The sequence below is a fragment of the Hemitrygon akajei genome, chromosome 12 (assembly GCF_048418815.1).
Source record: "Hemitrygon akajei chromosome 12, sHemAka1.3, whole genome shotgun sequence".
NCBI classification, from domain to species: domain Eukaryota; kingdom Metazoa; phylum Chordata; class Chondrichthyes; order Myliobatiformes; family Dasyatidae; genus Hemitrygon; species Hemitrygon akajei.
The window spans coordinates 109229366-109252346 of record NC_133135.1 but is presented as its reverse complement, the minus strand read 5'-3'; the positions used below and the strand labels follow the sequence as shown (position 1 = coordinate 109252346).

The following is a 22981-nucleotide window of genomic DNA, read 5'->3' as shown; positions in this document are numbered from 1 at the left end:
ATTTGATTGATTTAAGCTCCGGGCTGAATTGGAAAGGTCAGGTATGGGGCTAATCAAGGTGGTGGGACTTGGATCCGAGAGCACATCGAAGCGACAGGGTCCAGGTCCAGGTCCAAGAGCGAAGAACGATGATTGAAGTGCTGGGCCAGATTGAAAAGGTCAGGGTGTTAGGGTTGGAGGTGAAAGACAGGCCGGTTCAGCTCGCTGCTCTGTGAGGTTTGCTCGTCTCTGCACTGAACCAGGCTGTGGGCTGCAACTAAAGGGCTCTGAAATCGGCTGCTGTGATGACTGGCTTCATGGCTGTGGACTCACTTCCATCAACTTCAGTAGTTTGCATGCTTTTTTTTCCACACGCTGGGTGTTTGTCGGTCTTCCATTTTTTTAAATGGGTTCTACTGGGTTTCTTTGTTTTGTGGTTGTCTGTAAGGAGACGAATCTCAAGGTTGTATATAGTATACAGACTTGGATTATAAATGTACTTTGAACTTTGAAAGTGAAGCCATTATTTCAGATAAAATACGACTGATTATATTGGAATTAAATTCATGAGGTATACACCCTGCTGACTTATTATCCACGGAACAGAGTAGATTTCCAGCATCTGCAGATTTTCTCTCATTTATTATCCACGGATCCAGGTACTGAGGGGATCTCCAGCTGGTTCTGAAGGCACCAAGAAACTGGACTACGTACCTGGGGCTGGAGTTCGGGCCATTGCTGAGGTTTCAGAGAATTTATATGTTTCAACACACACGATATGCTGGAGGAACTCATCAGGTCCGGCAGCATCTACGGAGGGGAATAAACAGTTGACATTTCTGGCCAAGTCCCCTCAGCAGGACTGGAGAGGGAGGGGTGGAAGCCAGGTTGGGAGGGTGTTAGTTAGGGATCAAGTACAAGCAGGTGATAAGTGAAACCAAGGGAGGAGGAAGTGGGTATAAAAGTGGAGGGGATGGACGAGGAATTTAAGAATCCCTCGTTTCCTTTCTTCCATGATCCACTGCCCTTTATTATCAAACTCCTTTTCCTTCAACTCTTTACCTCCTCAACTTACCCCTTCCCAGCTTCTCACATCATCCCTCTCCCTTATCCCCCCACCTTCCCCCTCACCAGCATGGACTCCTACCCCTCCCCGTCTTATTACGGCCTCTGCCCCCCTTCCTCCCCAGTCCTGATGAAGGGTCTCGTTCATTCCCCTCCACAGATACTGGGTTCCTCCACTATTTTGTGTGTGATATACATTGGAGTGTTGCAGGGTCTCAACCAATGATCCCTCTAAGGACTAGTGCACAAAGGAATTTAAACCCCGCACAATAGGTTATCACCTTCTACCCCGTTGGAATGTTAATTATAATTCAACATATTAAAGTCATATTTCAAGTTTCAACATATTACCAGATTTTATCACTCAATCTACTTTCACTTCCTGTGATATACTGCCCTGCAGCTGGCAGCAGGCCTTGCCGGTTTTCAGCTGTCACCATGAAATCGTACAGCCTGAAGCGCAGGGCTATCCTCTTTTGACATCCAGAGATGCCATTTTTCTGTCAAAAAGTCCCAGGATATTGCACCTCAGATGAGTGAAATCCTTTTCTTTTGATCCCTCTCTATTCGGAACAGCAAAGTATTTTCACAAAGTTTAAAACCCTGAAGAAAGCTTCCAGCTCGGGTGATTTTTCAGGTTTCTCGCCCCCTCGCTCTGTATGCAACACACTGCAAAGAGAGTCGCCACCTTTTGATGTCATCTTGTGTCTGTGCTGAACTATTATTCTGCCTTGGTCCACTGACCAGCACCTAGACAATAGCCCTCCATAACCTTGTCGTCAATGTGCTCACCCAACTTCCCTTAAAATGTTGAAATTGAACACTTCACTGGCAGCTCGTTCCACACTCCACCAAACTCGTGAGTGAAGAAGATCCCCCTTATGATCCCTTAAACATTTCACCACCCTCTAAGTGAAGAAGTTGCCCTTCAGGTACCTCTTAAACATTTCACCTTTCACCCTTAACCCATGACCTGCAACTGCAGTCTCAGCCACACCGTAGCTTAGAGACCAGTTTACCATGCATAACCACGTCAAGGGCCTTTCTAAAATCTAAACAGACAACAGTCATAAGATATAGGAGCCGAATTAAGCCATTTGGCCCATCAATTCTGCCTATTTCATCATCGCTGAAAGATTTTCCCTCTCAGTCCCAACCTCCTGCCTTCTCCCCGTATCCCTTCATTCTCTAATCAAGAATCTATCAACCACTGCCTTAAATACTCAATGTCTTAGTCTCTACAGCTGCCTGTGGCCACGAATTCCACAGACTGACCAGTCTCTGGCAAAAGAAATACATCATCTCCGTTTTAAAGGACACCCCTCTATTCTGAGACTGTGTCCTCTGGTTTTAGATTCCCCCACATAGGAAACATTCTCTCCACATCCACTATCAAGCCTTTCAACATTCAATAGGTTTCAATTAGGTCACAACTCATTCTTCTGAATTTCAGTGAGTACAGGCCCAGAGTCATCAAGCGTTCCTTGTATAATAACCCTTTCAATCCCAGAATCATTCTCGTGAACTTCCTTTGAACCATCGCCAATGTCAGCACATCCTTTCTTAGATAAGGGGCCCAAAATTGCTCACAGTACTCTAAGTGAGGCCTCATCAGGGCCTTATAAAGACTCAACATTACATCCTTGTAACACACACAAAATGCTGGTGCAACGCAGCAGGCCAGGCAGCATCTACAGGGAGAAGCACTGTTGAGACCTAACGGCCCGAAACGTTGACTATGCTTCTTCCTACAGATGCTGCCTGGCCTGCTCCAGTCCACCAGCATTTTGTGTGTGTTGCTTGAATCTCCAGCAGCTGCAGATTTCCTCGTGTTTGCGATTACATCCTTGTTTTTACATTCACTGCAAGAAGATGAATGTAACTCTTGTTGGTTGGGAGGACATTACCACCTAACTGAGTGCCTCCGTGATAAAATAGCGGTAGTCACATCAGTGCCAAAATGCATCTCTGTCAGCTGCAGCAGTGAGCCAGCTGTTCTCCTCGGAAACAGTCCAAGACCGGAAGCTCCGCTGCGGCACGACAGCGCACATTCCACAGCTGGCTATGTGTCCCACAGCAACCAACCACTGTGAAGTCTGATGCTTCCCTATGTCAGACACTTAATTGAGCAGTAGCGATCAAGCAGGGATACTGAACCAGTTGTTCAAGCATCAACTCAGGCAGTCGGATCTCTTAGCAATCCTGATTTCCAGCAGATAGCGGAAAATGTCCCATGGAGGTATTCCTTACATAGAGTGAGGGAATACCACCTAGATTCTTAATTATTTAAAAAAAATAGATTTTTACTTTGAGAAATGAATTTCAGGGGCATTCACATACATGATATAAAACTAGGACTAGAATATAAAAGTAAGGATGTAATGTTGAGGTTTTCTAAGGCACTGGTGAGGCCCCAGTTGGAGTACTGTGAGCAATTTTGGGCCCCTTATCTAAAGAAAGGGTGTTGGAGAGGGTTCAAAGAAGGACCGCGAGAATGATTCCAGGATTGAAAGGCTGTTTGATGGCTCCGGGACTACACTCACTGGAATGTAGAGGAATGATGGGGAACCTATAGAATCTTGAAAGGTCTCGATAGAGTAGATGTGGAGAGAATGTTTCCTATGGTGGGTAAGTCTGAGACCAGGGGACACAGCCTCAGAATAGAGGGGCGTTTATTTAGAACGGAGAGGAGGAGGAACTTTTTAGCCAGAGGATGGTGAATCTGTGAAATTCGTAGCCACAGGAGGCTGTGTAGGCCAAGTCACTGGGTATAATTAAGGCAGAAGTTGATAAATTCCTGATTAGTCAAGGCATGAAGGGATACGAGGAGAAGAGATTTGGGCTGAGGGGAAAATGGATCAGCCACGACGAAATGGAGGAACAGACTCGATGGACCAAATGGCCTAATTCTACACCTATATCTAATGGTCTTATGATGGGCAGCTGAACAGTTGCCATGTTCACATTAAATAACTGTCACCTTTAGATAGAACTTTACACTCAGTGGCCACTTTATTAGGTACACCTGCAAACCTGCGCATTAATACAAATATCTAATCAGCCAGTCATGTGGCAGCAACTCAGTGCATGTAGACACGGTTAAGCGGTTCAGTTGTTCTTCAGATCAAACATCAGAATGTGGAAAGGAATGTGATCTAAGTGACTTTCATCGTTTAATGATTGCTGGTGCCAGACAGGGTGGTTTGTATATCTCAAACTGCTGATCTCCTGGGATTTTCACGCACAACAGTTTCTGAAGCACAAGGGTTCCCAACATAGGATCCATGGACCCCTTGCTTAACGGTACTGGTCCATGACATAGAGGTCTTGCTCTAGAGGATGGTGCGGACAAAAAAAAACACCCAGTGAACAGCTGTTCTGTGGGCAAAAGCACCTTGTAAATGAGAGAGGTCAGAGAATGGCCAGGCTGGTTCAACTTGTCAAGAAGTCGATAATAACCACGCACTCCAACAGTGGTGTACAGAAGAACATCTCTGAATGTACAATACAATGAATCTTGGAGGGTAACTATGAACATACGCTCAAGTGGCTGATTTAGGATGAAACATTAAGCAGCCTGTCCTGTCTTGGACTTTAGCTCCCAGCAGAGCATAGACAACTGATGACCACCTGTCACCATTGTCCTCTGTTCTGAGCCAGGACTGTCATGTAGACCATGGCTTTATTCGTAGAGTGGGAGATTCCTGTGAATGTCCAGGCTAACACCTCTCCACCACACATTACCATCAAAAAACTTCAACTTGACTTTTATTGCGTTTTCATCCTTGTGTTGACTAGGCAGCCACATTTGGTGACCAAATTATGAAAGTTATTAATTGGCCTTGAAGTGTTTTGAACTGCAACACAAAGTAACTTTTCCTTTTAATGAAAATTCTCATTTACTTCAGTACAACGACGCAGCATAACCCTAACATCATCTCAAAAACTTCTCGATGTGTTGGGGTTGATTAAAAGTTCAAAGTAAATTTATCAAAGGACATAAAGGTCACCATATACAACTGAGATTCATGTTCACAGTAAAAACAAGACACATACAATACAAATAGAATCAATGAAAGACCCTCCCCAACAAGAAAAACAAGCAGTGTGAAAAAGAGAACAAACTGTGCAAATATAAAAGAAATAAAATTAACAATAAATAAGCAATAAATACCAAGAACATCACAATACTATTCTTCAGTTTCAAGTCTTGAGCCAATATTCAGTCAAACTCCACAAGTTACAATAGCTTAAGGTTAAAATTGTACAAATTTAACAGTAAACTTTATCTCTGAAAGCTGCTACCCAAAACTACAATAATGCAACAGAAGTTTTAAGTCAAAAAATTGTCAATGTTGGAAATCTGAAATAAAAAAATCTGCTAGAGGTGAAGCAGTGTCTGCAAAGGGATAACTATGAATACAATCAATTTTTCACATCAATCAGAGTTAAGAATGTTTTAAGCGGCAGAGAAGCGGGAGGGATGACTGTACAATGACTGTATATTTTGCTGATATTCTGTGCGCGCCTGCTGTCTTATGTGTGTAGGCACTGGTCCTCAAGCCTGGGAGGGGCATTGCAGCCACAGCACTCCACCAACCACCCCCCGCCCCGTGTCTGCTCGGCAGAAAACAAGCTATGTTGTGGTCGACTGAAGATTTCAATTGACAGAAGAGTCTGGACTATGTGCATATATATTTTGCTGGTATTCTGTATGTGCTTGTTGCCTTGTGTGTGGGTGTGTGATGCCTGGGAGGGGCATCGGAGCTCATGTGCTTCACTGGGGGTAGTGTGGCACAGCACCCAGGCTGAAGTCGGAGATGAACACCCCCTCCCCCTGGTGTTCGCTCAGTAGGGTACAAGTTTTATTACGGTTGACTGCAGACTGATGGTGTGAGTTCTGGACTCTTATTTTGTGATTGTGATACATTTGTGCTGGCTATCTTGTGTGTGCTTGGTGCTGTGTGTTACTGCCGGTACTGTGTGTTACTGCCTGTGTTACTGCCGGTACTGTGTGTAACTGCCTGTGTTACTGCCGGTACTGTGTGTTACTGCCTGTGTTACTGCCGGTGCTGTGTGTTACTGCCTGTGTTACTGCCGGTACTGTGTGTTACTGCCGGTACTGTGTGTTGCACCTTGAGCCCGGAGTAACGCTGTTTGATTTGGCGGCATTCATGAACATGCTTGAGTGGCAAATAAGCTTGAATTGAAAAGGTTATCCAACTTGTGACATGAATCTCTCTCCACAGATGCTGCCCCTCTTGGGTATTCTGGGGAGGCAAGAGTAATTAATAGTTGGTGTAACACTATTACAGTGTCAGAGACCCGGATTCCATTGGTACCGTGAGGAACTTGTACATTTTCCCCATGACCGTGTAGGTTTCCGCTGGATCCTCTGATTTCCTCCCACAGTCCAAAGACTCACTGGTAAATTAATTGGTCACATGAGTATAATTGGGCAATGTACGCTTGTTGGGTCGAATGGGCTCATTACATGCTGTAGCTCTAAATCAGAAAATAAAGTATGTCCACTGTTCTTTTATTTCAGCTTTACAGCACCTGAGATATTCAGTATCCCACCATCACTATTCCCTCCCCTGTCCTCATGCATCCCCTTGTCTTTAAATCTCCTACAGATTGCGCTGGGTAATGTGACAGTTAGTGTGATGGAGTTCAGAGCTCAGATCCGGCGTCCTCTAAGAAAGTTTGTACATTTATTCCCGTGTGTGCCTGGGTTTTCTCCGGGTACTCCAGTCTCATCCCACAGTCCAAAGACTGACCGGTCATTGATCATTGTAAATTAGGCAAGATTAAATAGGTGTGTTGCTGGGCAGCACGGTTCAGAGGGCTGGAAGGGCGGTGGACGGACAGATGGATAGAGAGGTCATCTGCCACGAGCAAGCCTTTATCATTCCTCTCTTAGGCGGCACAATCGGCATCTGTATCATTCAGTTTCTCAGTGTGCACTTTATCTTAATCACCACCTCTTCGCCCAACTTACAATATGTTACTCTGGATTTCCAAAATCTTGTGTTTATGATTGTTTTTGTAACAGTTCCTAGCTCTAATGAGAGGTCATTAACCTGAAATATTAACTCTTGTTTCTCTCTCTTCACATTCACTGCCTGAACTGAGGTATTATTAAGACAATTTTTCCCCACCATATTTGTGTCTACTTACGTGAGCCTGTTGTTCTTTTTAATTCGAACTGTACGTTTCCAGGAGAGGGGTTTATTGACTCTGTAGCCATCTTAGCAAGTTCCTACAAGAAGATAAAGAGTAAGGTGAGAGGGGAGAACACGATGCAAGCCTATGAAGGTGGGGTGTAAATGTTTTGCTGTCTGTTCGCTCTGCAGAACCTACTCTCCTTGGCATTATGGGGGCTGTCCCATCAGGATCATCACAGTGAGCCTCCAGAAGGCCATGGATCAAGAGGTATGACCTGTGGACCAATGACGCTGGGACCCAAATGGGGCAGAATCAACCCTGGCTGGGTCACCTGGGTGAGAGTATCTGATGTTTATGAACCCCTTTCTGGGCAATAAAAGGGTTGCCATATGGCAGCTCTTGGGCTGTATCCCCTGGAGTTCAGGAGAATGAGGGAGAATCTCAGAAACATTCAGAATTTTAAAAAGACTGAACAGATTAGATATGGCAAAGTTATTTCCCATGGTAGGGGAGTCTAGGACTAGAGGGCACAACTTCAGTATTGAAAGATGTCCATTTAGGACAGAGATGTGGAGAAATTACTTTAGTCAGAGGGTGGTAAGATCTGTGGAGGCCAAGGTCACTGGGTGTGTTTAAAGCAGAGACAGATAGGTTCTTGATAGCTAGAGCATCACAGGGTATGGAGAGAAGTCAGGGGAGTAGGGATGACTGTAAGAATTGGATCAGCCCATGATTGAATGGTGGAGCAGACTCGATGGGCCAAATGGCCTACTTCTGCTCCTATATCTTATAGTCTTAAGTTCAAAGTAAATTTATTATCAAAGTATACGTTACTATATACTACCTTGTGATTCATTTTCTTGCAGGCATTTACATGAAAATATATACAATCGAACTTTATGAAAATAGAGTAAGACCAACAAACAGCAATGTGCAAAAGACAAACTGTGCAAATAAAAAAAATACTGAGAACAAGAGTTGCAGGGTCCTTTAAAGTCAGTCTGTAGGTTGTAGAATCAGTTCAGAGTTGAGGTGAGTTGTGGGACCTGAGGCTCATTGTGGTGAGAGAAGTTATCCACACTGGTTCAGGAGCCTGATGGTTGTGGGGTAATAACTGTTCCTGAACCTGGTGGTGTGGGACCTGAGGCTCATTGTGGTGAGTGAAGTTATCCACACTGGTTCAGGAGCCTGATGGTTGTGAGGTAATAACTGTTCCCGAACCTGGTGGTGTGGGACCTGAGGCTCATTGTGGTGAGTGAAGTTATCCACACTGGTTCAGGAGCCTGATGGTTGTGGGGTAATAACTGTTCCCAAACCTGGTGGTGTGGGACCTGAGGCTCATTGTGGTGAGTGAAGTTATCCACACTGGTTCAGGAGCCTGATGGTTGAGGGGTAATAACTGTTCCTGAACCTGGTGGTGTGGGACCTGAAGCTCATTGTGGTGAGTGAGGTTATCCACACTGGTTCAGGAGACTGATGGTTGTGGGGTAATAACTGTTCCTGAATCTGGTGGTGTGGGACCTGAGGCTCATTGTGGTGAGTGAGGTTATCCACACTGGTTCAGGAGCCTGATGGTTGTGGGGTAATAACTGTTCCTGAACTTGGTGGTGTGGGACCTGAGGCTCATTGTGGTGAGTGAAGTTATCCACACTGGTTCAGGAGCCTGATGGTTGTGGGGTAATAACTGTTCCTGAACTTGGTGGTGTGGGACCTGAGGCTCATTGTGGTGAGTGAAGTTATCCACACTGGTTCAGGAGCCTGATGGTTGTGGGGTAATAACTGTTCCCGAACCTGGTGGTGTGGGACCTGAGGCTCATTGTGGTGAGTGAAGTTATCCACACTGGTTCAGGAGCCTGATGGTTGTGGGGTAATAACTGTTCCTGAACCTGGTGGTGTGGGACCTGAGGCTCATTGTGGTGAGTGAAGTTATCCACACTGGTTCAGGAGCCTGATGGTTGTGGGGTAATAACTGTTCCCGAACCTGGTGGTGTGGGACCTGAGGCTCATTGTGGTGAGTGAAGTTATCCACACTGGTTCAGGAGCCTGATGGTTGTGGGGTAATAACTGTTCCCGAACCTGGTGGTGTGGGACCTGAGGCTCATTGTGGTGAGTGAAGTTATCCACACTGGTTCAGGAGCCGGATGGTTGTGGAGTAATAACTGTTCCTGAACCTGGTGGTGTGGGATAACTCCAAACACTAAGTGTGCAATCTGTTTCACATCTGCCCACATAATGCCGAGTTTTTCATGTTATCCGGCAAAGTGTTGAATGCTGTTTATAAATGTTGTGAAAGTTACTGGGGTGACCAATCTGAGCGATCCATTTCACTACTTAAGGTGGGTGGGACTGCGAAAAATACCTCAAGCCCCAACTAACTGGTTCATCCAAAAATAACCTACTGTTGCCCATAACATAATTTTTCTCTGAAATTAATTTAGCGCAGTTAACTCAGCTGCAAAGGACGGAAATCTATTCTCAGCATCTATCACTTGTTGTATATCTGGGCCATCACAGTTGGATTTCTGGATCTGACTAAGGTTTGCTTGGAACAATAAACCCAGGAAGCATATGTATGTGGAGGGACTCTGCAATTATGCAGCTTCGTTATTTCACATGTGCATTTAATAACTGCTTTGCCTTCACATCTTAATTGAGCTAAATATGGCGCTAGAGGGCGACTTCTTCCAGTTCATCTGCAAAACAGTTTAAATTATTCTCTTTAATGTCTCTTTCTTGCCTTTTCAAGATAGTTGAGGTGCTGTCGGGGTCTGTGACCTACATCTGCGGTTCTTCATGGTGGCAGATTCTCACTCTCTGAGCTCACCGAGAGGTCTAGTTTTCAATATCTCCAGGAGCAGCCTGGAAGATGCGTCCCTTTAGAGTGGGGCACTGCGGCTTGTGGACAACCCGATTCATCACCGTTATTACCGACCGAAGTGTCATAGGACATTAGAACATCAAGACAGCAGTGTATGCTGCTGTCAAAATAAGCAACACTGCAGACTGTAACATCAAAACAGCCAGCAGTGAGCTTCCCCTCTTGCTGTGGCAAAAGTGATACCCCTCTCCCTTGTGAGTGAGACAGAGTGCGCCTGTGGGATGTCAGAGTGTTGAGATGATCAGTGTTTTTTTTGTTGGACTGTAGATCAAGGTCTCTTTGGAGGCTTGGCAGGTGGTGGGGGCATGATGCTTTTGCTGAGGCAGTTGGGGGGAGGGTTGATGCTTTTGCTGAGGCAGTTGGGGGGAGGGTTGATGCTTTTGCTGAGGCAGTTGGGGGGGGACTGCAGGGTTCTAACATTTTTCTGTCATTCATTTATTGGTGTTTTCTATTTCGTGAATGTCTGTGAAGAGTAAGAAGTTCACGCTGTATACAGTATGCATTCTCTTATATTAAATGGAACCACAGAACCATTATTTGTAAGGTATGATATTATTGCAATCAAGAGTTGAGTATGATGTTCTCCTAAGGCAGGAGATCCCAACTTTTTTTATGCCATGGACCAATACCATTAGCACGGGAATGGCAACCCCTGTCCTGGTTAGGGTTTTTGTTTGTTCATTCTCTCCTTTCACAACTGCTGCTTGTTCTCTGCGCTACAGTGGGGGTCACTCTCACGTAGCGCAGCTCCCTCTGGAACAGATTTCCTCCAGGTGCACCTATTGAGCGCAATTTCTTACCAGTTTTTAGAAAGAAAAAAGTGAAAAGCAGCTGGAATATTAATAAAATAGAGCACTTTTGATTATTGGCATGAATGAAGAGGATAAGAGGGAGATTAGTCTCAACAGAATCATATTAATATCTTCCATTTTACTAAAGGCCAACATAGTGCCAGAATGCACAATCATTAATTTGAAAGTTCAAAGCAAATTTTACTGTCAATGTACACATACAGCGGCATGCACAAGTTTGGGCGCCCCGGTCAAAATTTCCATTACTGTGAATAGCTAAGCGAGTAAAAGATGACCTAATTTTCAGTCAAACAGGGGTTTTGATTTGCCTTTCTAGCAATACTATGAGCAGTTCTCTCAGAAAGTTTTCTTGGTCTTTCAGACCTCAACTTGACCTCCACCGTTCCTGTTAACTGCCATTTCTTAATTACATTACGAACTGAGGAAACAGCTACCTGAAAACACTTTGCTATCTTCTTATAGCCTTCTCCTGCTTTGTGGGCATCGTTTATTTTAATTTTCAGAGTGCTAGGCAGCTGCTTAGAGGAGCCCATGGCTGCTGATTGTTGGGACAAGGTTTGAGGAGTCAGGGTATTTATAAAGCTTTGAAATTTGCATCACCTGGCCTTTCCTAACTATGACTGTGAACAAGCCATAGCCCTAACAAGCTAATTAAGGTCCAAGACCCTGGTAAAAGTTATCTGAGAGCTCAAATACCTTAGGGTGCCCAAACTTTTGCATGGTGCTCCTTTCCTTTTTTACACTCTAAAATTGTACAAAACAAAAATAATACACTAATCTTGCTTAAAATGTTGAAAAGAATGTTTCATTTTTAACTTGATCACTTTTGGAGATCAGTTCATCTTCTATTCACTCAACTATTCACAGTAACAGAAATTTTGACCGGAGGGGGTGCCCAGACTTTTGCATGCCACTGTAGGTCACCAAATACAAGCCTCAGATCCTTTTTCATGTGGATATATCAGCAAATCTATAGAATAGCAACTATAACAGGATTAATGAAAGATCAACGGGAGTGCAGAAGACAATAAACTGTGTAAATGTAAATATAAATAAATAGCAATAAATAATGAGAACATGAGATAAAGAGCCCTTAAAGTGAGATCATTGATTGTGGGAACATCTCAATGGATGGGCAAGTGAGTGTCATTATCCCCTTTGTTCAAGAGCCTGATGGTTGAGGGGTAGGAACAGTTCCTGAACCTGGTTGGGGCTCTTGTACCTGGCAGCAGTGAGAAAAGAGCCTGGCCTGGGTGATGGGAATCTAGGCTTTGCTCCAAAATGCTTCCTGTCTATAGAGGCCCTCTCATTTTTGGCATTTAGTTTAGGAGCCATGTGATGAAGAAAGCAGCTGTAGCAGCACTCACCTGCTTGTAAACCACTTTGGCATGTTTTAGAATGGCAATAATATCCCCGACAGCTGTGATGCCCAGTTCATTCATGATGTCTTTGGTGAGGTCCATGAGCATGTTCTTCTGTATCCTGCGTAAAGAAAGAAAGGTTTTGCTGAGTGTCAGTGTGGCAGGCTCAAGACCTGGCTGGTGCACCAAGTTAAATGCCGATATTGTCCCTTTGGAGAAACCTTTATTAACCCTAACGTCTCAGGATATCAGAGACCTCTGAGGAAACCCACGTGGTCCCAGGGAGACAAAGAAATACTTCTGGATGACTGTCCCTGTCAAAGTATAGGAAACAGGAGCTTCAATTGCAAACAAACCCCAATTCACCATGCGATAATGCCCAAAAGACATACAAGCAGAATCAGGCATTCGGCCCTCAAGCCTGCCCTGCCATTCTATCATGGCTGATAGAACACCATTTTCCTGCCTTCTCCCGTAACCTCTGACACCATGTCTTGACTGACTAGGAACCAGACAAACTGCCCAGAGGTGTTGGTTAAGAGATTAATACCAGAGACACAAGAGATTTCAGATGCTGGAATCTCTGGAGAAACATGAAAAAATACTGGAGGAACCGATCTGGTGGCACCTATGGACAGCAAGATGGAACCTGAGCGTGGATTCCCTACGCAGATCTCAGATTCATACAGCACTACAGCACAGAACCAGGACCCTTGGCCCATCCAGTTAGTGCCATGCTGTTATTCTGCCTAGTCCCATCAACCCATATCTAGACCAATACACTTTATAATCTTCCCATCCACGTGCCAGTCCAAACTTCCCTTAACTGTTGCAATCATACCCACATTTACCTCTTGCACTGGCAGCTCACTCCACACCCACACCACCCTCTGAGTGAATGAGAATCAGGTTTAAAATCACCAGCGTAAGTTGTGAAATTTGTTGTTATGTGGCAGCCGTACAATCCAATATATAAAACTGTGAATTACAGTAAATATATGCATTAAATAGTTAAATTAGTGCAAAAAAAGTGTAGTGTTCATGGCTTCAAAGTCCATTTAGAAATCTGATGGCAGAGGGCAGAAGCTGTTCCTGATTAGTTGAGTGTGTGCCTTGACAATTCTGTACCTCATCCCTGACAGTAGCAATGAGAAGAGGGCATGATCTGGGTGATGGGGGTCCTTAATGATGGATGTCACCTTTTTGAGGCATCGTTCCTTGAAGATGTTCTGGATACTACGGAGGCTAGTGCCCATGATGGAGCTGACTGAGTTTCCAAATCTCTGCAGCTTGCTTCAATCCTGCACAGTAGCCCCCCCTCCCATATCAGACGGTGATGCAGCCAGTTAGAATGTTCTCCATAGTAAATGTGTAGAAATTTGACAATGTCTTTGGTGACATTCCAAACTCCTAATGAAATACAGCCACGGTCTGCCCTCTTTGCAACAATATGTTGGGCCCTCATGTTTCTGTTAAATATTCCATTTTTCACTTTTAAGCTATGAACTCTAGTTCAAGCTTCATCTGAATTCAGTGGAAAAAAACCTTCTATTATAATACTACTTTAAACCTAAATCCTATGACTCTAAGAATTACTAATAATGATTTCCTTGTCCATTCGTCCCTTCCCACTCATCTCACTCTCGGCACTTCTCCCAGCCCATTCACCTCCTCCCGCACCTCCATTCAGTCCTTCCACGCGAAGCAAAATTCCATCTACCAATCTGCTGGGGTCGCCTATTGTGTCCAGTGCTCTGGATGTAGCCTGATCCACATTGGTGAGATGTGTCGTAAACTGAGGGACCGCATCGTCGAGCAGCTCTACACCATTCACCACAAGCAGAAATTCTCGATGGCCAAACATTTTAATTCCAATTCCCTTTCCCGTTCTGTCATGTCAGTCTGTGGCCTTCTCTTGTGCCAGTTGAGGTCACCCTCAGGGTGGAGGAGCAACACCTTATATTCTGCCTGGGTAGCCTCTAAACTAAAGGCATGGATATCAATCGCTCCTCCAGTAAAAAAAGATTTCCTCCCCCTTCCCTCTTCTTCTATTCTCCACTCTGCACCCTTACTTCTTCTCGCCTGCCTATCATTTCTCCCTGGTGTCCTTGCTCCTCATCTTTCTCTTATAGTCCACTTTCCTCCATCAGATTTCTTATTCTCTAGCACTTTATCTTTCCTACCCAAATGGCTTCATCTATCATCTTCTAGCTTACCCTCCTTTCCCCTCCGCCACCTTTTTAATCTGCTGTCTTCTCCCTTCCTTTCCAGTCCTGATGAAAAGTCTCGGCCCAAAATTTCAACTATTTATTCATTACCACAGTTGCTGAGCTCCTCCAGTATTCTGTGTTTAAAGGTTCATTTTAATATCAGAGAATGTATTCAATATACAACCAGAAACTCATACTCTTCAGACATCCACAAAGCAAGAAACCCATAGAGTGACTGACAGAAACTGTCAAAGCCCCCACTCCCTCCCTTCACACAAATAGTGGCAAAAGCATCGAATGCCGCTCCTCCCCACACTCGTGCCAGAAGCACTGGGCCACCCACCATGCAAGCAACAGCAGAGGCTCCCCAAAGAGACCCCAATTCAGAGTCCATCACCCAGCACTTCAGTATCTTAGACAGACTTTCTCTAATAATGTTCTCTTTGTCCTAACACTTTATACTGTGTTCTAGATATTACTTTTACCTTTTACTAACTCGAAGTTTAGATGGCGTGCAAAACCACGTTTGTCACGGTACCTCTCTACATGTCAAGTATAAAGCAGTTTATAGTCGACATTTCAGGTCAGGGCCCCTCATCTGGGCTGAGAGAGGGGTTAGCCAGTGCAGAGTGGATCCAAAGGAGAAGGGTCTATAGTTAGGGTGGCTAAGCAGATAGAGCAAGGAGCAATGAAAATGGCAATGAGGGGTGAGGAGGTGATAGGTTTAGGCAACAAGGGTCTGTTGCTGGTGGTCTAAAAAGGAAGGAAGAGGGAAGAAGTGAGTGTTGTGTGAGGGTTTGGCTTATTTGCCAGTCAAAAGCTGCTTCCACCATGTTGGTCGTTGATTGGTCCGTTTAAAAGCTGCAGCTGCACTTAAGCAACACACACAAAATGCTGGTGGAACACAGTCCTGACGAAGGGTCTCGGCCCGAAACGTCAACAGTGCTTCTCCTATAGATGCTGCCTGGCCAGCATAGAAACATAGAAAATAGGTGTAGGAGTAGGCCATTTGGCCCTTCAAGCCTGCACCGCCATTCAGTATGATCATGGCTGATTATCCAACTCAGAACCCTGTACCTGCTTTCTCTCTATACCCCCAATCCCTTTAGCCACAAGGGCCATATCTAACTTCCTCTTAAATATAGCCAATGAACCGGCCTCAACTGTTTCCTGTGGCAGAGAATTCCACAGATTCACCACTCTCTGTGTGAAGAAGTTTTTCCTCATCTCGGTCCTAAAAGGCTTCCCCTTTATCCTTAAACTGTGACCCCTCGTTCTGGACTTCCCCAACATCGGAAACAATCTTCCTGCATCTAGCCTGTCCAATCCCTTTAGAATTTTATACGTTTCAATAAGATCCCCCCTCAATCTTCTAAATTCCAGTGAGTATAAGCCTAGTCGATTCAGTCTTTCTTCATATGAAAGTCCTGCCATCCCAGGAATCAATCTGGTGAACCTTCTTTGTACTCCCTCTAAGGCAAGAATGTCTTTCCTCAGATTAGGGGACCAAAACTGCACACAATACTCTAGGTGTGGTCTCACCAAGGCCTTGTACAACTGCAGCAGAACCTCCCTGCTCCTGTACTCAAATCCTTTTGCTATGAATGCCAACATACCATTTGCCTTTTTCACTGCCTGCTGTACCTGCATGCCCACCTTCAATGACTGGTGTACAATGACACCCAGGTCTCGTTGCACCTCCCCTTTTCCTAATCGGCCACAGTTCAGATAATAATCTGTTTTTCTGTTCTTGCAACCAAAGTGGATAACCTCACATTTATCCACATTAAATTGCATCTGCCATGAATTTGCCCACTCACCTAACCTATCCAAGTCACCCTGCATCCTCTTATCATCCTCCTCACAGCTAACACCGCCGCCCAGCTTCGTGTCATCCGCAAACTTGGAGATGCTGCATTTAATTCCCTCGTCTAAATCATTAATATATATTGTAAACAACTGGGGTCCCAGCACTGAGCCTTGCGGTACCCCACTAGTCACTGCCTGCCATTCTGAAAAGGTCCCGTTTACTCCCACTCTTTGCTTCCTGTCTGCCAACCAATTCTCTATCCACATCAATACCATACCCTCAATACCGTGTGCTTTAAGTTTGCACACTAATCTCCTGTGTGGGACCTCGTCAAAAACCTTTCGAAAATCTAAATATACCACATCCACTGGCTCTCCCCATCCACTCTACTAGTTACATCTTCAAAAAATTCTATAAGATTCGTCAAACATGATTTTCCTTTCACAAATCCATGCTGACTTTGTCCAATGATTTCACCTCTTTCCAAATGTGCTGTTATCACATCTTTGATAACCGACTCTAGCATTTTCCCCACCACCGATGTCAGACTAACCAGTCTATAATTCCCCGGTTTCTCTCTCCCTGCTTTTTTAAAAAGTGGGGTTACATTAGCCACCCTCCAATCCTCAGGAACTAATCTTGAATTTCCAGCATCTGCAGATTTCCTCGTGTTTGCTCGCAGCTGCACTTAAGCTCCAGTTTTAAACTCCTTGGAGATATCAGATTAGCACGTGTGGGAGGCTTTCTCTCACTCCCCCCACCCCCGGCCTTTGTCTCCGGGGCACGTTTCACGGAAACACTGGGGAGGTATGCTCCACTCACACTTTTACCTAAGTAACTGTTTGCTGAATATTTAGTTTTGTAGTTTGTGTAACTTGGGGATACTTAAATGTTTGGTCTAATTTTTTTACTGTTGGTAAATAAATGAGTAATACGCTTATTCACAGTCAGCGTTTTCTGTCTCACTCACCAAACCTGTGAACCTGCTTCCATGGTACAGTGGGTGAACAAACCTTTAAGGACCAAATTAAAAAGACCTTAAGGGCCTAGACAGAGTGGATGTGGAAAGGCTGTTTCCTATAGTGCATGGGTTCCCAACCTTTTTTATGCCACGGACCCTCACAATCAACCAAAGGGTCCTTGGACCCCAGGTTGGAAAACCCCTGCTATAGTGGATGCGTCTAGGGCCAGAGGGCACAGCCTCAGAATAGAGGGATATCGATTTAGAATGGAGTTGAGAGGGAATTTCTTCAGCCAGAGTGTGCTGAATCTGTGGAATTCATTACCACAGCTGGCTGTGGAGGCCGAGTCATTGAGTATACTTACAGCGGAGATTGATAGGTTCTTGATTAATCAGGACATTAAACGGTTAGGGGGAGAAGGCAGGAGAACTGGGTTATGAGGGATAATAAATCAGCCATGACGGAACGGCAGAACTGACTCAAAGGGCTGAATGGCCATATTGGGCTCCTAGGTCTTTATGGTTTTATATTGTCAGCTCCCGTTCCAGTTTTTTTAAACTATTTGTCTAACTGAATCTAGTGCAATTCTCACAAGGTGCTCCTCTCTGAAGAAAAAGAGGTTAAAAGGAGACTTGATTCAAGTGTGTGGATGCATTATAATAGGCAGGATGATGGGATTATATGACATAAATAGAGAGAAGCAATTTCCATTAATGGAATTCAAAGACCAGGGAAATTGATCGAAAGAGTAGGAGGGGTGTGTTATCAGGGACTTTTCCTTTAACTCAGATATACCGTAGATTCCGGATTATAAGCCGCTACTTTTTTCCCACATTTTGAACAGCTTTGAACTCTGCGGCCTATAATCCAGAGCGGCTAATACATGTTTTTTTTTTCATGCCGCCTCGTAAACATTTTGCCTCGTAACAGTAGACCAATAAAATTGATGAGTAGTTCACAGAGGTCCAATGAAATTGTACGATAAATCAAGCGCACTTTCACAATTAAATTATTGTAAATCAGTCATTTGTACTCACCCTCATCAACATGGAAAATACTCGAAGCAAGACCCGAGCGCGTCAGACCCGATTAGACCCGATCGCAATGCGCAAGCGTCAGACCCGATTAGACCCGATCGCATTGCGCAAGCGTCAGACCCGATTAGACCCGATCGCAATGCGCAAGCGTCAGACCCGATTAGACCCGAGCGCATTGCGCAAGCGCGTCAGACCCGATTAGACCCGATCGCATTGCGCAAGCGTGTCAGACCCGATTAGACCCGATCGCATTGCGCAAGCGTCAGACCCGATTAGACCCGATCGCATTGCGCAAGCGTGTCAGACCCGATTAGACCCGATCGCATTGCGCAAGCGTGTCAGACCCGATTAGACCCGATCGCATTGCGCAAGCGTCAGATCCGATTAGACCCGATCGCATTGCGCAAGCGTGTCAGACCCGATTAGACCCGATCGCAATGCGCAAGCGTCAGACCCGATTAGACCCGATCGCAATGCGCAAGCGTCAGACCCGATCGCAATGCGCAAGCGTCAGACCCGATTAGACCCGATCGCATTGCGCAAGCGTCAGACCCGATTAGACCCGATCGAAAACGCTGCTTTTAAGTTAAAGTCGATCAATAACTTTTCCTGGTAGGCTGCAATATATATATTTTTACCAGTCGCTAGGAGATATTGGAATGTTGTTCGTGCTGTTCAGTAAAAAAGTATATGCAACGTAATTTGTGTTACCGATACGTATGTATATTTAAAAGTAGCGGTGCGGCCTAAAATCCGGTGCGGCCTTTACAATTAAAAAATTGATTTTATTTCTAAAATTAGAGCCTGCGGCTAATAATCAGGTGCGCTCTGTAGTCCGGAATCTACGGTAGGTTGTGAACTGCAATTCACTGCCTATAAGAATGGTGGAAAAGTCATCCAGAACTTTCATAGGAAAACTCAAAGTTCAAGGTACATTTACTATCAAAGTATGTACAGTGCTACACAAAACTCTTAAGCACATGTCTATATCTAAGGTGGCTAAGACTTTTGCACAGTACTGTACTCACCATGGAGCAGAGAGTGAGTTTGTAAATCAGGCGGGATCAAATGATGTTTGGAATGGGGAGTACTGTGGGAAGGGTGTGGGACAGGTGGTCGAGGACTGCTAGGCATGGGGGGGGGGGGGTGACGTGGCTACAGACACACCCAGCCCTGAGAGACTAGGTAGGGTCATTTGATTCCAAACAACTGGTTTATTGAGCATTCTGGTGCTTTCCATACCCTCCCCTCTCTCTTCCCCCTTTCCCACTCTCAGTCCACAATAGAAACCCATATCAGAATCAGGTTTATCATCACTCGCATATATTTTTTTTGCAGCAGCAATACAGTGCAGTACATTAAATTACTACAGTGCTGTGTAAAAGTCCAGGTGATCCAAGACCACATGAACAGCCAATGAGATTGCATGACCTACTGCAGTGATAGACAAATTGCAATGGTCCCAGGTTCTTGCTGAGACAGGATTTCATTAATCCATAACCAACCTCTCTAAGCACTTCATCACAGTGAAAGAGTTTGGTACAATCAGAATATGGTCAGACATGGATAGTGAGAGCAATTTCAAGTTTGAACGTGTCAAAATTTCTGAGGATCTATCCTGGGACCAACATCTCGATGCAGCTACGAAGAAGGCACTGCAACTCCTATTTCATTAGGAGTGAGTGGATTCAGTATGTCACCAAAGCTAGCCTCTGGAGTATCCAGGGCATCTTCAAGGAGCAATGCCTCAAAAAAGCAGCATCCATCGCTATGATCCCAATCACCCAGGTCATGCCCTCTTCACATTGCTACCATCAGGAAGGGCGTACAAGAGCCCGAAGGCACACTCTCAATGATTCAGAAACAGCTTCTGATTACTGAAAGGAGATTGAAGCTATAGGGGGAGGGGGTGGGGGACAGAGGGAGAGATGGAGGAGATAGGGAAGGGGGAGGGTGACATGGAGAAAGTCTTGGAGGGAGAAAGAGAGAGAGAAGGAAAGACAGAACAAAGGCATGATAAAGTTTAAGGGAATGGGGGATTCTCAGATTCCTGTAAATAATGGGTTAAGTACCAACTACGTCTGTGTATTTTGTGAGTGACTGCAGCGTGTTTGAATAATGTCTCACAGCTGCTTCTTTAGAGTAAGATAAGGGTTAAAGTTCACACAGATCCACATAAGATTGTCTCCTGATTTTTCACACCTTTTGGTTTTGACAAAAGGCGGTACAATAGACAATCAACAGTAGGTGCAGGAGTAGGCCTTTCGGCCTTTCTAGCCAGCACCGCCATTCACTGTGATCATGGCTGATCATACACAATCAGTATCCCGTTCCTGCCCTCTCCCCATATCCCTTGACCCTGCTATCTATAAGAGCTCTATCTAACTCTCTCTTGAATGCATCCAGAAACTTGGCCTCCACTGCCTTCTGGGGCAGAGCATTCCATATATCCACCACTCTCTGGGTGAAAAAGTTATTCCGCATCTCTGTTCTAAATGGCCTACCCCTTATTCTTAAACTGTGGCCTCTAGTTCTGGACTCACCCATCAGCGAGAACATGCTTCCTGCCTCCAGTGTGTCCAATCCCTTAATAATCTTACCTGTTTCAATCAGCTCCCCTCTCATTCTTCTAAATTCCAGTGTATACAAGCCCAGTCGCTCCAATCTTTCAATATATGACAGTCCCGCCATTCCGGGAATTAACCTTGTGAACCTCAATAGCAAGAATGTCCTTCCTCAAATTTGGAGACCAAAACTGCACACAATACTCCAGGTGGGGTCTCACCAGGGCCCTGTACAGCTGCAGAAGGACCTCTTTACTCCTATACTCAATTCCTCTTGTTATAAAAGCCAGCATGCCATTAGCTTTCTTCACTGCCTGCTGTACCTGCATGCTTGCTTTCATTGACTGATGTACAAGAACACCTAGATCTCGTTGTACTTCCCCTTTTCCTAACTTGACTCCATTTAGATAGTAATCTGCCTTCCTGTTCTTGCCATCAAAGTGGATAACCTCACATTTATCCACATTAAACTGCATCTGCCATACATCTGCCCACTCACCCAACCTGTCCAAGTCACCCTGCATTCTCATAACATCCTCCTGACATTTCACACTGCCACCCAGCTTTGTGTCATCAGCAAATTTGCTAATGTTACTTTTAATCCCTTCATCTAAATCATTAATGTATATTGTAAACAGCTGCGGTCCCAGCACCGAACCTTGCGGTACCCCACTGGTCACAGCCTGCCATTCCGAAAGGGACCCGTTAATCACTACTCTTTGTTTCCTGTCAGCCAGCCAATTTTCAATCCATGTCAGTACTCTGCCCCCAATACCATGTGCCCTAATTTTGCCCACTAATCTCCTATGTGGGACTTTATCAAAAGCTTTCTGGAAGTCCAGGTACACTACATCCACTGGCTCTCCCTTGTCCATTTTCATAGTTGGATAGTACCTGATGGAAATTAGACAGGACGTTCCTTTCTTAATTAAAGCATAAACTGGTAGATGTTCTTATCTTTGTAATTAAGTTTTGGCTCCAACAAACCAAGTAGGACATTCCTTTTTTAATTAGTGGCTGGAATGTCTATCAAACTGATTGTTCTTTTGTATCAACAGTCCATTGACTTGGCTGAAATGTCTATCAAACTGATTGATCTTTTGGATCGGTGGCCTTACAAATTGTTAACGGTTCTGGAAGACGAACAGTGAACTTGTGGAACTGTTGGAGGGATGAGAATGCTTCTCCCCTGATGTCAGGACCAAGTTCCCTCACGGGCTGAGCTCGAAGAAATAAACTGGTGAAAAGATAAGTAATGTTCTTCTGTGCTGTGGTGATTTGGTCCGGCGTTTTTTAAGTTTACAGGCAGATGGAGAGGAATGAACTGAGAACATGAGTTGCAGATTCCTTGACAGTGAGAAGACCAGCCCATGAAAGTACTTTCAAGTTCTTCAATGAAGGTAATTATGGCTCAAATGACTCTCATCTGCGCTCAAGACCTCTGCAGTGCCATGAAAAGGTAGGGAATTGTATTATTGGTATCAGCTCCTCTGCTCACTACTGAGCGAGGGAAGAGATTACTTTCCTTCGAAACTACGTCCATTTGTGAAATGCTCCATGTGAGATACCCCATGGAACAATAAACCTCAGTCAGGAAAACATTTTTACAAAGCAGCCAGATAATAATGACTTCACATAGGGAGGGGAAAAAAAACAAATAACTGCTTAAGTGAATAAATGGCTGGATTCCAATGCAACATCTCATAAAGGGAATATCTTCTGTCTTTTAAGCAGGGAAGCCAATGAATCTCTTAGGTTTCATTAAATGAAATGGCAGCCACTTTCCGAACTGCATAGCTTCACAAACAACAAAGCAAACAAGTTTCTGGGTTGGTGTTATTCATGCGAGGTGATCCCCACACTCTGCCTCACTGCGGAGGAGGTGATGTGCACTGGTCACACTCCACCAGTCTCACTGAGATGACCATTCTTCACATGGACCAAGGAGGTGAGTTTAACATTCTCATCGCGGAGGGGCACACCTCTACAGTACAAGCTTACTTGACAATAATGGCCATTGCAGTTTTAATTAGACTTATTACAGAAACTTATAATGACAAACATTCAATATTCTGCTGCTTCCTTTATCATTCTTGTATTCCTGCATAACACTTTTACCGGATTACCAGTGGTAA

At 44.7% G+C, this 22981-nt stretch overlaps 1 protein-coding gene across 4 annotated transcripts in view; it reads right to left on the bottom strand.

The window, feature by feature from the left end:
* c12h19orf47 (chromosome 12 C19orf47 homolog) overlaps positions 1-22981 on the bottom strand; it is a 90619-nt gene that overhangs the window by 20999 nt on the left and 46639 nt on the right. For all 4 annotated transcript variants that reach the window (XM_073063843.1, XM_073063844.1, XM_073063845.1 and 1 more), the window contains exons 3-4: positions 12270-12384; positions 7225-7306 (exon numbers count right to left, since the gene is read on the bottom strand). In XM_073063843.1, the coding sequence (XP_072919944.1) occupies positions 7225-7306; positions 12270-12384 (197 nt within the window). The remainder of the gene's footprint in view (positions 1-7224; positions 7307-12269; positions 12385-22981) is intronic.